We start from the raw sequence: 14,960 nt of genomic DNA on the forward strand, positions 1-14,960 counted from the left end.
TTTAATAAAGTATTGGTAATTGTTGAAATTAAAATTAACAAAGATTAATAAATGCTGTATAAGTGCAGTTTATTGTTAGTTCATGTTAACTAATGTAGTTAACTAATGAACCGTATTGTAAAGTGTTACCTTAAAATCTAATGATGACAGAATTTAAATAATGCAATTAAAAAATCTTAAAATCTGTTTCATTGTTTTGTCCATATTTTAATAGACTGTGGGTGGTTTCCTGGACAGGGATTATCTTAAGCCAGGACTAGACCTGAGTTTAATTGGGGAATATACAGTGCACAGCATAAATGAGTACACCCCCTTTGAAAATTAAGATTTTTCTCCATTTGTTAGTAAATATGAGACCAATTTGCTGTATTTTTACACACCAGTTTTATTAAACATTTATGTTTCTTAACATAAGAGTTAAAGGCACTGACCATCTTAAGGATACGAAAAATAACACATTTAAATCAAATGAGGTGATGCAAAAATGAGTACACCCTACACAGATTCTTTAAAAAAGCCTATCTAATATTTTGTATGGGCTCCATTCTTTTTTTTTAAATCAGCACTAATTCTTCTAGACATTGAATAAAGAAGTTGAATGATGATTTTTTTTCAACATCTTTCATCACAAAACACTCTTGATAAGGTGTTAACTTCAGTGGACGTCCTGGAGAGCTTCCCACAAATCCATCCTTTTTACATTTTTAGATCCCTTTTGTGACAGTATTCAAACTTATTAGCAATGCTTAACTAATTATCTTGAAACCTTGACCATTTTGTGCAAAGAAATTATTTTATTTCTCATGTCTTGAGACATTTCTTTACCATGTGGTGCTATTCTGTCACCATTACATGAGTGGTGTACTCATTGTTGCATCCCCTCATTTGATTTAAATTAGTTATTTTTTGTATACGAAAGATGGTCAGTGACTTTCACTCTTTTGTTAATAAAAATAAATGTTTAATAAAACTATTTTGTAAAAATGAAAGCAAATTGGTCTCATATTTACTGAAAAATGGAGAAAAATCTTAATTTCCAAAGGGTGTGTACTCATTTATGCTGTGCACTGTAATAGTTTTACCAAACATACCTTACTAATAACATTACTTGTGTGCATTTTGATGCAAAACAAAGGGCACTGATGTATTTTAAGTTGTTTTGAGTTTGGACAGCTCTTACATTTATTTTAGTCTAGGACTAGTCCAGTGTTTCTCAAACTTTTTCAGCCCAAGGACCACTTTATCTTCCAATTTTTTTCTGAGGACCACCTAACAGAATCCCACTCTAACATGCCCCCAAAAAACAACAAAATAGGAAGGATAAGCTAAATTTAAATTTAATATGCAACTGTTTCAAGTCAAAAACTATTATTATATGAATTTTATTTCATTTGAAAAAGTAAATGTGAAATGAGTTGCAGCTTAATATGAACAACAAACTGCACATGTAAAAAAAAGTGCAATTAAACATACTGTAACAGCCCCACTTAATGTCATTCCAAAGAGCCATTAGTTTAAAACTGAGGTGGTGGGTATATGAAGTCTATGGTTGTAACTTGCCTAGTTTAGGTCATCTTTTGGCGGACCACTGGGGGGGTTGGACCACACTTTAAGAATTACTGGACTAGTCTAATCCCTGTCCGGGAAACCGCCCTGTAAGTTATCCCTCTGATTACCTTTGTGTAATACTCATGTTTATGAATGTTTAACAGATGCATCACATCATTTATTAAATTAAAAATTTCCCCTTTAGTAAATTTCATACTGTATATGTAAAACCCCAAATAAGACAGAAAATGCTGGACGTCTCGGTTTTTGCACATCTGAGAGGGTCTGAAGAAAGTAGGTAGTTACCAGATGAGTTGACACAAGTCTACACTGTCCATCCAGAGCCCTCCCTCCCTCCCAAGCTCAACTACAACTTTGTCTACCTCACTTTCCCAGACTGTCTGTTACTTCATCAAGGTGCCAGTCGAGGATCAGAAGCGTCTGACCGAACACAGGAACCATGAGCATCAGCTGCGTTCACTTCGCTTCGTCCCGGCTCGTCCTCTTCACTGCTCTTGCCATCTGCATGGCTTTAGTGCAGACAGGTAACAAACTTTCTTCCCCTGGACATCTCACATCGGTTCTCAGCTGAGGTTTTATTGTTAGGTTATCTGAGTCGCCTCTTATTAAGTCGATATGTGGTTTTCTTGGTTGTCATTTAGGACAGCATTTGACGAAGTTTAACAAATTTCTTCAGTCTAAATTTTGTACACATCAGTTTCACCTTATAGACCTTCCGGGTTTGTTATGAAAAGCTTTTAGTTGGTGAATGTTACTGAGTTTAAATGAATAAAAATCATCTCTTTTATTTTACTTTAACTTTTGATACACATATTCTCACATTTCAGAGGATATCAAACATTCTGAATGAATCGGTCTTTTGATGCCGGGTGTGAGAAGCATCATGCTGACTAAAATGACTCAGATTTTCTCCATTTCACATCCAGGTGTTGAGCCTTAATTTAGTCTCAAAGGGACAAAGCCTCAGTTTGTTTGGGAAAAACAGGGCATTGTGGCTGTGAAAATAAAATAAAAACAGTCCTACACCAAAAATATGTACAAACATAATTGTTTATTATTGACTTCGTTTTTAAGTAACTTTATTGTCATTTTGCTAGAATATAACAATGAATAGAGACAGGACAATAGTGCTAAATAAGACAACACAAGAAAGAGACAATGAGTTTGAAGTGTGCATTAATATAATAATAGATTCAATAAAAACATTAATAACATTATACAAAGACTACACAAAAGTTTAGAAAGTGCATATGACAAACACTAAAGACATTTTTATTAGCTTACTGCATGAATGCCACTTACTGTAAGTAAGGATTGAGTTTAGGAAAATTTAGCATGAGCTGAGATTTTCCAGCTAGTAAATATGATGTAACTGCTTTTCATTTTCCATTCAAGGCCAAGATTGCTTGATACCTTCAAATCATTTGTGTTTACGTCTTTAGTAATGAATCACCAAATTATAACGCATTGCATTATTTTGATCTTTATTTAACAAATACTGTACATCATTATTCACAATATTATTACCAAAATGTGTGAATTAAAATGAAGGACTAGCTATAACAGGAAACAATTTTGTGTTTCAAACACATCTAGGCTAAAACAAAGCAATATTTGAGCTGTCGGTGAAAATTAAATGGATGTCTAACCTTAGCCCAAAAATAAATTAAATTAAATAAATACGCTGCAAAAATGACTTTCTTACGAAAGTATTTGTCATCTTGTTTTCAGTACAAATATCTAAAATTTCTTAAATCAAGATATATTTTATTGATGAGCAAAATGATATAAGAAAATAAGACAAAAAATATCAAATTTAAGTGAATTTGTGTCTAAAACAAGCAAAAAATATAATAATAATAATAATAATATGCCAATATGGTAAGAAAAAATCTTAAATTAAGAAAAACTACCCCATTTGCAGGGGGGTTTTTTCTTGTTTTAAACAGACATTTTCTTAAATTTGATGTTTTTTGTCGAAAAACTAGACTTATTTTCTTAAGGTCATTTTGCACATCAAGAAAATACATCTTGATTTAGGAAATTTGAGATATTTTTACTGAAAACAAGACAAAAATACTTAGTAACAAAATGTTTTTTTGCAATGTAAAACAATTTGTAATCATTAATTGTAAAAAAACTGCAGCATGAAGTTAAACAAACATGTTTTTTCAAGTCAATTCAACCTACTATTTTAAGTTTTGACTATATATGTTGACATAACTTATAAAATCTAGTTAAAATTGTTTAACTTAATTTGTTAATTAAAATGTATATTTATTTGACATCATTTTTACAAGCTGTTGACTTTGCTTATATGATGAAATAATTTGGCAAAAACATCATGTAACCAAATTCAAGTTTATTTTGGCTATAAGTGCATTAATCATAGCCAGACCCACAGGGAAATGGCAGCTATTGCATGCTGGGTATCACATGCTTTTTAGATTTGATAATGAAGACAACACAAATACTGTAACACCAGGCTTCCTTGGGTTGTATTGACTGATCTTCACCTATAACATGAGCATCTTGTTTCATAAATAGATGTCTTTTTTGTCTGTCTGTAGACTGTAGAGATGCCCACTTGCACCTTAGCTGGCGGGTGTAAGGTGAGATGAGGACATGGCAACGCCCTGGCACGTGTAGACCCACAGTGGCAGAGGATTGTGTCATTCACACAAACCTGTCCTCATGTCGTCATCTCACTGTTGTGTGTGAATATACAAGAAAAAAACGTAATACCGCACTCCCACATAGTGTAGTTTTCTGCTTGTTATCGCCAAAAGTTTCAGTCGTGCTTAATAAATATTTAAGCAGGCCATGAAGTGACAAACACCATCTGCATTTTTAAAATCAGGCTGCCGTGAAGAGCGTGCTTTTCCACCGTCTGCTTTCATAAACAAACTTGTTTAACTTTTAGTATACTGCCTGCGTTTAGTCGGTTGGTTCCTCGGCCGTTAGTTGACCACACAAGCGCCCTTTTGTACCCTCGAGAGAAGGGCTCATTGATGTATCGCTGGCCTCGTGCCCCGGTGTGCTGTACCTACAGCCTACTTTAAGTCTGAAAAGTGTTGGAGTAAATATGTCTTTATCAAAATATGTGTGCACTGACCTTCCAAAATGGCTTACTTCAAATATTAACCTTTTATTTTAAGATTTAATGTGCCTTTTTAAAGTGAAGAAACTATTTAGGTACAAAAAAAATGCTGTGTCCAGTGCGTGTACAGTAAATACACAGTTTTGTCAACATGAAGCCTCTGTTTTCAAAAGCATGGAATGGACAAATAGGTGCTTTGTTATTTGTATCTGCCTGTCTGGCCTGTCCTGACCGGTGTTGTTCGAGCGGGGTCACTGTAGATCTTATGACACCCATGTCAAAACATCCAAGTTCGTCTTTGTCTCTTTATTTTGGGGTCAGAACCTCTGTCCACATGGTGACCTCTGGTAAAGGTGGGTAAGCTGTAACATAGTAAACTGGGTTTAGACTCCATGAGTGTGGTGTAGGTGAGAAAAGTCACATGGCTGTTTCATGCCCGTGGGAGCTGTGGAATGTCAATCACAGACGTGAGGAGGGAAAGAGCCGAGACAACACCTGTAGTGAGAAGCAAATGCTAATTCTCTATAAAGACGCCCATTGAATCACATAGAAATCAACATTTGGTGCTATCCGTTCCCTTTAGCAAATGGTGGAAAGACAGACAGACAGACAGACAGACAGACAGACAGACAGACAGACAGACAGACAGACAGACAGACAGACATAGTGAGTGACAGACAGGCAGTTAGGTAGATAGACAGACAGACAGACAGGTAGGTAGACAGACAGACGGACAGACAGGAAGGCAGAAAGACAGACAGGCAGGTAGGTAGGCAGACAGAGAGAGAGAGAGAGACAGACAGACAGGCAGGCATGTAGACAGACAGACAGACAGATCGATCGATTGAAAGGCAGTAGGTAGACAGACAGGCAGACAGAGAAAGAGAGGGAGAGAGAGAGACAGACAGGCAGGTAGGTAGACAGACAGGTAAAGAGACAGGCAGACAGACAAACAGACAAGGTAGACAGAGTGAGTGACAGACAGGCAGTTAGGTAGATAGACAGACAGACAGACAGACAGACAGGTAGGTAGACAGACAGACGGACGGACAGGAAGGCAGTAAGACAGACAGACAGAGAGACAGACAGGCAGGTAGGTAGACAGACAGACAGACAGACAGGCAGACAGAGTGAGTGACAGACAGACAGGCAGTTAGGTAGATCGACAGACAGACAGAAAGGTAGACAGACAGATGGACAGACAGGAAGGCAGAAAGACAGACAAGCAGGTAGGTAGGCAGACAGAGAGAGAGAGACAGACAGACAGGCAGGCAGTTAGATAGATAGACAGACAGACATGTAGGTAGACAGACAGGCAGGTAGAGAGAGAGACAGACAGACAGGCAGGTAGGTAGACAGACAGGCAGGGAGAGAGAGAGACAGACAGACAGGCAGGTAGGTAGACAGACAGGTAAAGAGACAGCCAGACAGACAAACAGACAGGTAGACAGAGTGAGTGACAGACAGGCAGTTAGATAGATAGACAGACAGACATGTAGGTAGACAGACAGGCAGGTAGAGAGAGAGACAGACAGACAGGCAGCTAGGTAGACAGACAGGCAGGGAGAGAGAGAGACAGACAGACAGGCAGGTAGGTAGACAGACAGGTAAAGAGACAGGCAGACAGACAAACAGACAAACAGACAGGTAGACAGAGTGAGTGACAAGCAGGCAGTTAGATAGATAGACAAACAGACATGTAGGTAGACAGACAGGCAGGTAGAGAGAGAGACAGGCAGCTAGGTAGACAGACAGACAGGCAGGCAAAGAGACAGACAGGTAGGCAGGCAGGCAGACAGACTAATAATTCACTTTGGTTAGTCTCTACTAGGCCATTTTTATAAAAAGTGGTAAATAGTTTGATTTTTAAGCAAACTTTAAAAAAGTAAACAAAATGAATAAATGTTTCTTTGCCTCCCATAAGTTCAGCAAATAACTTAACATGAAAATTCTGCTTCATCATTTAAAGAAAATGCTGGGTCATAAAGAGAGAAGCCCAACCCATTGGGTTATAATTTAACCCATGCTGATTTGTTTTAACCCATTGTAGAGTCAAATATGAACATTTTCTGAGTTAAGTTGTTTTAATTCAAAGGCCATGTTTGTCTCATTTTGACCCAACGGCAGGTTAAAAATAAACATTTTATAGTGATCTTTCTGGCGACCAAAAGGTTCAAAAGATTCTGCTATGAAATTAGCTGGAACCTTTAACATGTTTTTTACATTATATCTGTTACATTTCTATCTGTTTATTCAAATGCTACCTTGTTTTTAACCCATGGCTGCATGGGGAAATATTGACCGTTGGGTGAAAAATTGCCCAACCCTGGATTAAAACAACTCAACAGTTGTTGTTTTTTTAACACACTGGTGTGTTCTGTCCCGTGTTTACACAGCCAGGGGTTAAAAACAACCCAGTATTTTTAGTCTAGTTTATATCTGTAGTTTATATCTAAACTATATCTATAGCATTTCAAACTGTAACTTTTATTTCCATCAATAACAGTGGCGGATTTGTCCCCGGCTCTGCACAATGATAACCAGGACACGCTGTCTGGTGCAGGAGACTATGATATAACTACAAAAAATCCCGTCCACCACCTGACAGAAAACCCCATCTTGAAATTCACCCCTGATTATGTGGACTCTACAAACACAGTTACAGTGAATGAGGAAGAAGGTAAATTGTGCATACTGTAAATAATATGTCTACTTATATAGTGCAGACAATTCTTTAAAAAATACTAGCTTAAGAAACGGCTTGGTCACTAATCTCAGTTCATTGACACAGTTTTAGTTTTGAAAGTAGTTGTGTTTAAAGACAGAGATTCTCTAACTTTTTGTTTTTCTACACACATACACTGTAAAAAGTGAAAGTTAGATTAACTTAAAGGTTCATTGTGTAACTTTTAGAAGGATCTCTTGAAAGAACTGCAGTATAATCTACATAGTGGTGTATAAAGACTGTATTGTTTTTATTACCACCTTTAAAAATTACTTAAATTGGAATTTTTTCTCCTTAAACGAATATTCCACTTTCATAAAAATAAATCCTGATAATTTATGTTAATGTCTTTCTTTGTTCAAATTAAGTTTTTTGAGGAAAACATTTCAGGATTTTTCTCCATATACAACTTACCTTACGTATTAGATAATCACGTTGAAAGGTCACACATGACGTTTGTGAAACTACCACTCCAGTGATTATAAGTGTGGAGATAGAGGAACGTTCAGACGTTGTTATATGTGGAATGATAATAATTAGTGTTTTCGTGTCAGTTTATTGTTAAAAATGGTCTGCAAGTGTGCGTTTCTCAGATGTAACTCTTAATCTTTGACGTAAGGTCGCACTGGCACGTCACACGGAAAGTTCAACATGGGAAGTTGTGGTTTAAAAGTGCATATTTTAATTTTTCTTGTTGAAAATGATGATCGTTTCGCTAGATAAGACCCTTATGCCTTGTTTGGTATCGTTTAGAGTCCTTTGAAACTACATTGAAACTGTAAACTGTTGAGGTCCAATAAAGTCTATTAAAATGAGAAAAATCCTGGAATGTTTTCCTCAAAAAACTTAATTTCTTCTCGACTAAACAAATAAAGACATCAAGAACCTGAATGACATGGTGGTGAGAAAATTATCGGCATTCTATTTTTGATTTTATAAGTCTTTCTCGTTCTATAAGTGAAATATTCCTTTAAATTTTCTCATTAAGTAAAAAAATTATATTAAAAAGCTTATATTTTAGGTAAATCTATTTTTTTAAACGGTACAACTTGAAGTATTTTTAAATAGATCCAACTTTCACTTTTCAACACATTTTTGAATGTAAATTTGAAGAAAACACATATTTTTCTCTTTTATAATTGAGAAGTTTTTATTTTCTTTGTGATTTTATAAATGAAATGTAAGTTTAATTGCAGTATCAAAATAACTTATATTATACCATCAAAATCATTGTATCCAAGTATCTCTGCGCAACCCACTTTATCCCATTATCTGACCCACAAGTGGGTCCCGATCCACAGTTTGAAGACCCCTGTTTTAAGAGAAGACATCACATTTTAACTTCTTTACTGTACTGTACTGTAAAATAAAGTTGTTTTTTCAAGAAAACATTCAGTCAAAAGTACTTTAAAACCCATTTCTTTCATATCTATTAAAAAATTCATTTTTAAATACAAAGAACCTGAAACAGAAAGGTTTCTCGGATGTTAAAGGTTTTTTATTGGAATCGCATTTCTGTAGAAATAACAGTGTTAATGGCAGCTGGTTGCCAGTAACTTACTGTAAATTAAAATGTATGTTATTTACTGGCAACAGTTTGTTCCCAGTTAAATGAACATTAAACAAGTATTTATCTTTATAGAATAAAACTATAAAACAACAGCCTCATGAACGCATTCTGGGAACCAAAATCTGAAGGAAAAAGGTTGAGAATTTTTATTTCCCAGAATGCTTTGCTTAAGGCTTGTTATTGTTTAATGTTAATATAACAACATTATTAATGTTTAATGTTCACTTAACTGTAAACAACTGTTGGCAGTAAATAACATACATTTAGATCTACAGTAAGTTACTGGCAAACAACTACATACAGCAAATTGTTTGCAGCTAAACATGGTTCTTCTGGCACCTTAAATGCACTGTAAGTCATTTTGGATAAAAGTGTTTGCCAATTCCATAAACGTAATTTAAAATGAAATACATCTGAAGTATTGTTAAAGGGGACAGAGAATGAAAAAAAAATTTTGCCTTGTCTTTGTTGAATAATGGTAGTCTACCCACATTCACAAACATACAAAAAGTGCTAAACATGCTAAACATCTCAGTCTCATAGAAATTCCTCTTTTAGAAATGTCAGCCAGAAAACAGCCCAATCTGAAAAACTGATGCTTATGACATCACAGGCATCTAACTGCCACTCCACTTTAAAATAATTGGCTACATTTTTTGAGTGGCAGCAAAGTCAGCCAATCGGTAATGAGATTGCAAGTTCAGCCAGTAGGGGGAGCCAAATAGGTGCAAAACCGCTTGTTTAAAATCCCCCACCCTAATAGAACTATCTGAGAGAGGTTTTTAGGAAGCTTCTAAGGCATTACAGACCCAATTGTCTACATGTCACATCACAGAACAAGTATAAATACTCTGTTCAATCATTCTATGTCACCTTTAATGTGATTTTTTTTCTGTCTGCAGGTGTGCTGGGGCCAGGTGCCATCACGGCTATAGTCATTGCTGTGTTCCTCGGAGCTTCTGTTCTTCTTGCTCTCATTGTTATCACACTTAGAAAGTTCACTGCCTCATAGGAAGGGACGACATCTTTTCCCCCCAATCCCATCTCTTTCCCATCTCATTTACTTGTCTTGTGTTTCTTCTGCATGCCCCGAGCTATGTTTTCATTAAGTGTCTCACTGACGGCAGGTCCCTCATGAAATTGCTTGCAGCTGCTCTTCGCTGTTATTTTGAGACCTGCTTTCTTCACGTTCAACATTCAAGACATGAAATAAGAAAACCAGACTAAGGTTAATACGATTAATTGATCTTGTGAGAAATGATCAATTGGGTTTGAGATCGTGTCAAACTGTTAAAAACAGATTGTTTTGTAATGACTTGAAGATTATAAAAAATTGATTTATTTACCAATATTTTCATTTATTTCACTTGTAACTAGTTTTTCTGTGATTTTTTACTTTGTTGCAAGTCTATGCCAAGTTTTAAAAAATTTTATCAGATTTGTGTAAAATAATCAAGTCATTTTAGGGAGTGTGTGTGTGTGTGTGTGTGTATGCGTGCGTGCATGTGCAGTTTTTGTGAGTAGCATATTTTAACTGAGATTTTATATAAACTGATGAAGTTGTGTGTCTGAATGGGGCGGTTTCCCAGACAGGGCTTAAGCTTAATCCCAGACTAACTTAAATGATCAAAAACAACATGCTCTGACATATCTTAAAATATATCAGTGCGAGTACTGTCTCAAGATGCACAGCAGTAAATGTTTAAAAAGTTACTTAAATATCCCGGTTTAACTAAGGCCTAGTCCTGACTGAAACTAATTCCTGTCTGGGAAACTGCCCTTATGAGTTTAAATCACACTGAGCAGATTAAAAGACCATGTTGAATCCTCCTCTGAGAGTACTTTGTTATTTACGTGATCTTTATTTTTTAATGTGATGAAACGGTACATTATTAACCTGTTATTTGCTGTCGATTTATACTGTGAGTTTAAAAGAAATACTAACATTTATTCTCATCTCAAATACAAACACAAAATGTATATTCTTGTAGTGTACATAACACAAGGTAACATACAAATATAACGAACAAAGTAAATAAATAAATGAATGAATAACCAAAAAAAAAAAAAAAAACACATCTTAACACTTTATCAGATATAGTGTAGTAGGGCCTACAGTACAGCATTATTCTTTTTTTAAATTTGAGCATTTTACATACTGATATAAATAATGAATTAAAATATTATTACAAGTCAGTTTCAAAAGTTTGCCCTCAAGTTCTTTAAAAACCTTTAATGTACACATTTAACTTTACATCTTAAAAATATTTTGTTGTTTTACATGGAAGAACTTGTATCTTGTTTTGTAGAACAAGATACAACTAAGGCCTTGAACTAGGCCTTAGTTTAGGAAATATAACTAGTTTTAACAAAAATGCCTTACTAAAAACATTACTTGTGTTGATGTTGAGGCAAAACAAAGGGCACTGATGTATTTGTAAAATGTAATGCACCATTTTGTCTTTAGCAAGCTAGCATAAAGCTAAAAAACTGCCTTTTTCCATGTTTAAGTGCTATAATTATGTCCCCAGTTCTTCTGTCAACCTAGAAAATGTGTAAAATATCAACCCAGTAACTTAGTTTTGTTAAACCATTCTCTGCAAGCAAATGTGCAAAATTAGTTCATTCAGGATTGTGATTGTCTGTTTTGTGACTTAGGTAGCAAGGCTAATACAATAATACCACCCATTAATCTGCGTTATCCAACCACAGCACTGACATTTAGTGCCGTGAGAAAGAGAGAGAGAGAGAAAAAAAAACAGTTGACAGCACAATTCAGTTTTAATTTCAACAAACTGCCATTATGGTGATCAGTGTTTGCATTATCAGTTCATTTACATTTTAAAGGACACACCCAGAAACGGCACATTTTTGCTCACACCTACAAAATGTCAATTTTAATATGCTAGAATAAATTATCTATATGGTAATTTGAGCTTAAACTTCACATATGTACTCTGGGGACACCAAAGTTTTATTTTTACATCTTAATAAAATTAACCATGGTTTTATTGTGGTAAAAGTGTAGTAACCATAGTTTTTTGGTGCATTGATGACTATCAGCAAAATGGTTTTACTACACTTATCATGGTTTAACTATGGATTTTAAAAACCATGGTTGTCAAAACCATGGTTATTTTGTGGTCACCATGGTTTTACTACAGTAATTGTGTGTTGTTGTTTTTTACTGTAGTGAAACCATGATTAATTTTCGTAAGGGTTATACTCGGTGGTTAGCAAACCAAACTGGGGTATGTTTTCCCAAAAGCAGCTAACTATGGTCTCCCTGTGCCAATTGTTAGATTTTTGTAGCTAGTAGTTGGCCAGACAAGACGGACATTACTACCTAACGTTACACATGACAAAGGCGCCGTTAGCTAACAAACATTCGCTTTTTAAGTTTAACAAATTATTTTGATCATTTTAGTGTGATGTTTTGACAATCTTTGTCATTTAAAATGTTTTATTATATCTAGGCAAATATTGGTGACATGAAAGAATGTGAGATCGAAACAAATATTATATATGAAAGTGTAAAAATAAACTAAAGTGTAACTTTCAAATCGTTAATATTATCTAAAAATAGATTATTTACTTGGGAATTTGTCTAAACATTGCAGACAACTTAAAGTCCAATTTCGACAACATATTTGTCGGCTCGTTGGTCTAGGGGTATGATTCTCGCTTAGGGTGCGAGAGGTCCCGGGTTCAAATCCCGGACGAGCCCTCCTTTTTTTGTTTTAGTTAAATTATAGATTCTTTGTCAGATAAGTAAAAAACGTAAGTACAACTTAAATTTAAAGTTGACGCTCCTTAACACAATTAACAGACGGCAATAACATCATCGTCAGTATGTCCTTACAGCGCCCCTCTGTGTTGGTTCACACCAATCCAAAGTAGTCAATATTGACAAGTTAACCAATATTTCATTCATGTAAAGGGGTTTATTTTATTTGCATACACTGATGTTCAAAATTACACACTTGTTACATATTCATTTAAATGTGAGGAAATTTGTGTTTTATAAAAGGCACAATTCTCAAAGCTTATTGGTAATTTAAAGGTTTTAAACCTACAAACATGTTTCCAGCCTCATAAAAACTCTTTACAGTTGGACAACACATCCACATTATATGATGATTATATAAAACGATACATGATTTATTTTCCTTGAGATATTCTCGGTATTTCTATTTCCTACTCATTTGTGATTTAAAACGATCATGTAAACATTATTTCCGTAATCATTTGTGTCGTTTTATTTATCATCAGTTTTAATATGAGCATTTTGTCAAATAAGTAAGTACATTAATAGATGTATATACATAAACATAACAAAATGTATTGACCCCGACGTGATTTGAACACGCAACCTTCTGATCTGGAGTCAGACGCGCTACCGTTGCGCCACGAGGTCAGTCGCTTAGTTTCGGTCACATTTTGCTTATCTTTTCATACAAGCAAAGCATGTATTGTAACAGTTGTAAACATGTAAAAAAAGCCTATACGTCATGGCCGGTTAGCTCAGTTGGTTAGAGCGTGGTGCTAATAACGCCAAGGTCGCGGGTTCGATCCCCGTACTGGCCATACGCCTTTTGTATTATCTTCGTGGTTTTTGTCCTGCATATTGACAGTATGAATAAAACTTTAATTAATATTTAAGCACAAATTCAAAGCAATATTGTCAGTGTTAGTACATACGATTTTTCTGTTAAAAGCCAGCTTCAGAGTTATGTTACTAGCAATTGATTCAAAAGTGGATTTCAGTTTGTTACATTAACTAGCAAGTTTAAAAACACTGAGTATGCATTTCCATAATTTTCCTTGTTTTTCTTTTTTAATCACGACTGACTAGACTGTATTTATTATTCAATGATTTTGGAAACAGTATTTGCATTTTTGGAGAACAACCCGCCGTCCGCCTCTCCTGCTGATTTAGTTTCTGACAGATAGAGGGCGACATAGTAACATATTTCAATCACCCCACTAGTCGTACAGCGCTGTACGATTGCCGCCAAAAGGGCGGAGTTTAGGCTGCGTGACGTCAACCGCAGGAGGGATCTCATTTACATGTAGGCCTACATTACAAGGAGAATGTTTGCTTCTGTGATGTTTATGTGTTTCTCTTTTAAATTTAAGCACGCAGCAGGGGTAAGGTAAGTTCAACACAACTAAATCAAGATTTCAGTGGAGGTTAACACAAAGGACGGATCTGTACAACCCAACACACGCCTGATATCCGTATGAGGGCACAGCTTGAGTTTCTCTGACTCATGCTCGTTTTATCTTAGTATTCTGTATGCTGGCCTGTCTTGTGTTTTAGATAGACAGGAAGACTCCACAGGGGAGACTAAACCAGAATCCACAAAAACATCTTCACGTTTGTGTTTCACGTGCTGCCCTTTTATTGTGCCAATACTTCACAAACCTGTCTCCTAATCCCTGTGGGAAACCGATGTTTATTCTCCTCACATACTCGCATGCACACACAATTGAACATATTAAATGTCAGGTTCAAAGGCTATCAAGTTTGTTTATTAAACAGTTTGAGCTGTTAAATGGCCTTTAGGCAGAATTCACGTTAAACTGAATTCCTATCTTTACTGGATTATTGTTGCCGTGGATGTTCCTTGCATGTATTATTTACATTTCATCTTTTTCTTGTTTTCTGTTATTAATTTTTTCTTAATTCTATACAGATTTGTTTTGTTTTTACTAAACGTGTTTGTTTTAAAATGTATGCAAAATGTTTGCATCAGTGCATAATTTTAAAAAGCACTAAAGAAATGCATTTTAATTGAGTATTTCTATAGATAAAAGTTTCTTTTTAATTACGAATTGTTTGTATTTGTTTATTTTTTTTAGTAACAACTAAGTTTTACTTAATTTTTCACTTTATTAAGCTTTCTATGTACATCAACAAATATAAATCGGCATAAAACGCTTGGAGCTTTTGCGCACTTAAAATTGGAAGTCTAAACTTGATCAAAGCCAAA

The 14,960-nt window shown here is 35.2% G+C and overlaps 2 protein-coding genes and 3 non-coding genes across 5 annotated transcripts in view; 4 read left to right on the forward strand and 1 right to left on the reverse strand.

Moving 5' to 3' along the window:
* The first annotated feature begins 1,953 nt into the window (after positions 1–1,953).
* Positions 1,954–10,317, forward strand: LOC141362373 (protein SNORC-like). Its single transcript, XM_073864356.1, has 3 exons — positions 1,954–2,093; positions 7,176–7,349; positions 9,867–10,317. Exons 1-3 carry the CDS (start codon positions 2,009–2,011, stop codon positions 9,974–9,976), a joined length of 369 nt encoding a protein of 122 aa, XP_073720457.1. The 5' UTR covers positions 1,954–2,008; the 3' UTR covers positions 9,977–10,317.
* Positions 10,318–12,619: 2,302 nt separating this feature from the next.
* On the forward strand, positions 12,620–12,691 carry trnap-agg (transfer RNA proline (anticodon AGG)). The gene has a single exon. It is a non-coding gene; the product is annotated as a tRNA-Pro (tRNA).
* A 618-nt stretch (positions 12,692–13,309) lies between these two features.
* Positions 13,310–13,381, reverse strand: trnaw-cca (transfer RNA tryptophan (anticodon CCA)). The gene has a single exon. It is a non-coding gene; the product is annotated as a tRNA-Trp (tRNA).
* Positions 13,382–13,477: 96 nt separating this feature from the next.
* Positions 13,478–13,551, forward strand: trnai-aau (transfer RNA isoleucine (anticodon AAU)). The gene has a single exon. It is a non-coding gene; the product is annotated as a tRNA-Ile (tRNA).
* A 511-nt stretch (positions 13,552–14,062) lies between these two features.
* LOC129443213 (ATP-dependent 6-phosphofructokinase, platelet type) overlaps positions 14,063–14,960 on the forward strand; it is a 40,020-nt gene continuing 39,122 nt past the window's right edge. Inside the window, exon 1 of the mRNA XM_073864409.1 lies at positions 14,063–14,120. The gene's annotated coding sequence lies outside the window, so the exon portion shown is untranslated. The remainder of the gene's footprint in view (positions 14,121–14,960) is intronic.

This window comes from Misgurnus anguillicaudatus, unplaced genomic scaffold (assembly GCF_027580225.2).
Source record: "Misgurnus anguillicaudatus unplaced genomic scaffold, ASM2758022v2 HiC_scaffold_26, whole genome shotgun sequence".
In the NCBI taxonomy this organism is placed as follows: Eukaryota; Metazoa; Chordata; class Actinopteri; order Cypriniformes; family Cobitidae; genus Misgurnus; species Misgurnus anguillicaudatus.

Bases quoted from the DNA above. Each gene is read 5' to 3' on its own strand.
- LOC141362373 (XM_073864356.1), top strand. From the start codon at position 2,009: ATGAGCATCAGCTGCGTTCACTTCGCTTCGTCCCGGCTCGTCCTCTTC. The intron at 2,094-7,175 runs GTAACAAACTTT...CATCAATAACAG, and splicing joins CATGGCTTTAGTGCAGACAG to TGGCGGATTTGTCCCCGGCT. The intron at 7,350-9,866 runs GTAAATTGTGCA...TTCTGTCTGCAG, and splicing joins TACAGTGAATGAGGAAGAAG to GTGTGCTGGGGCCAGGTGCC.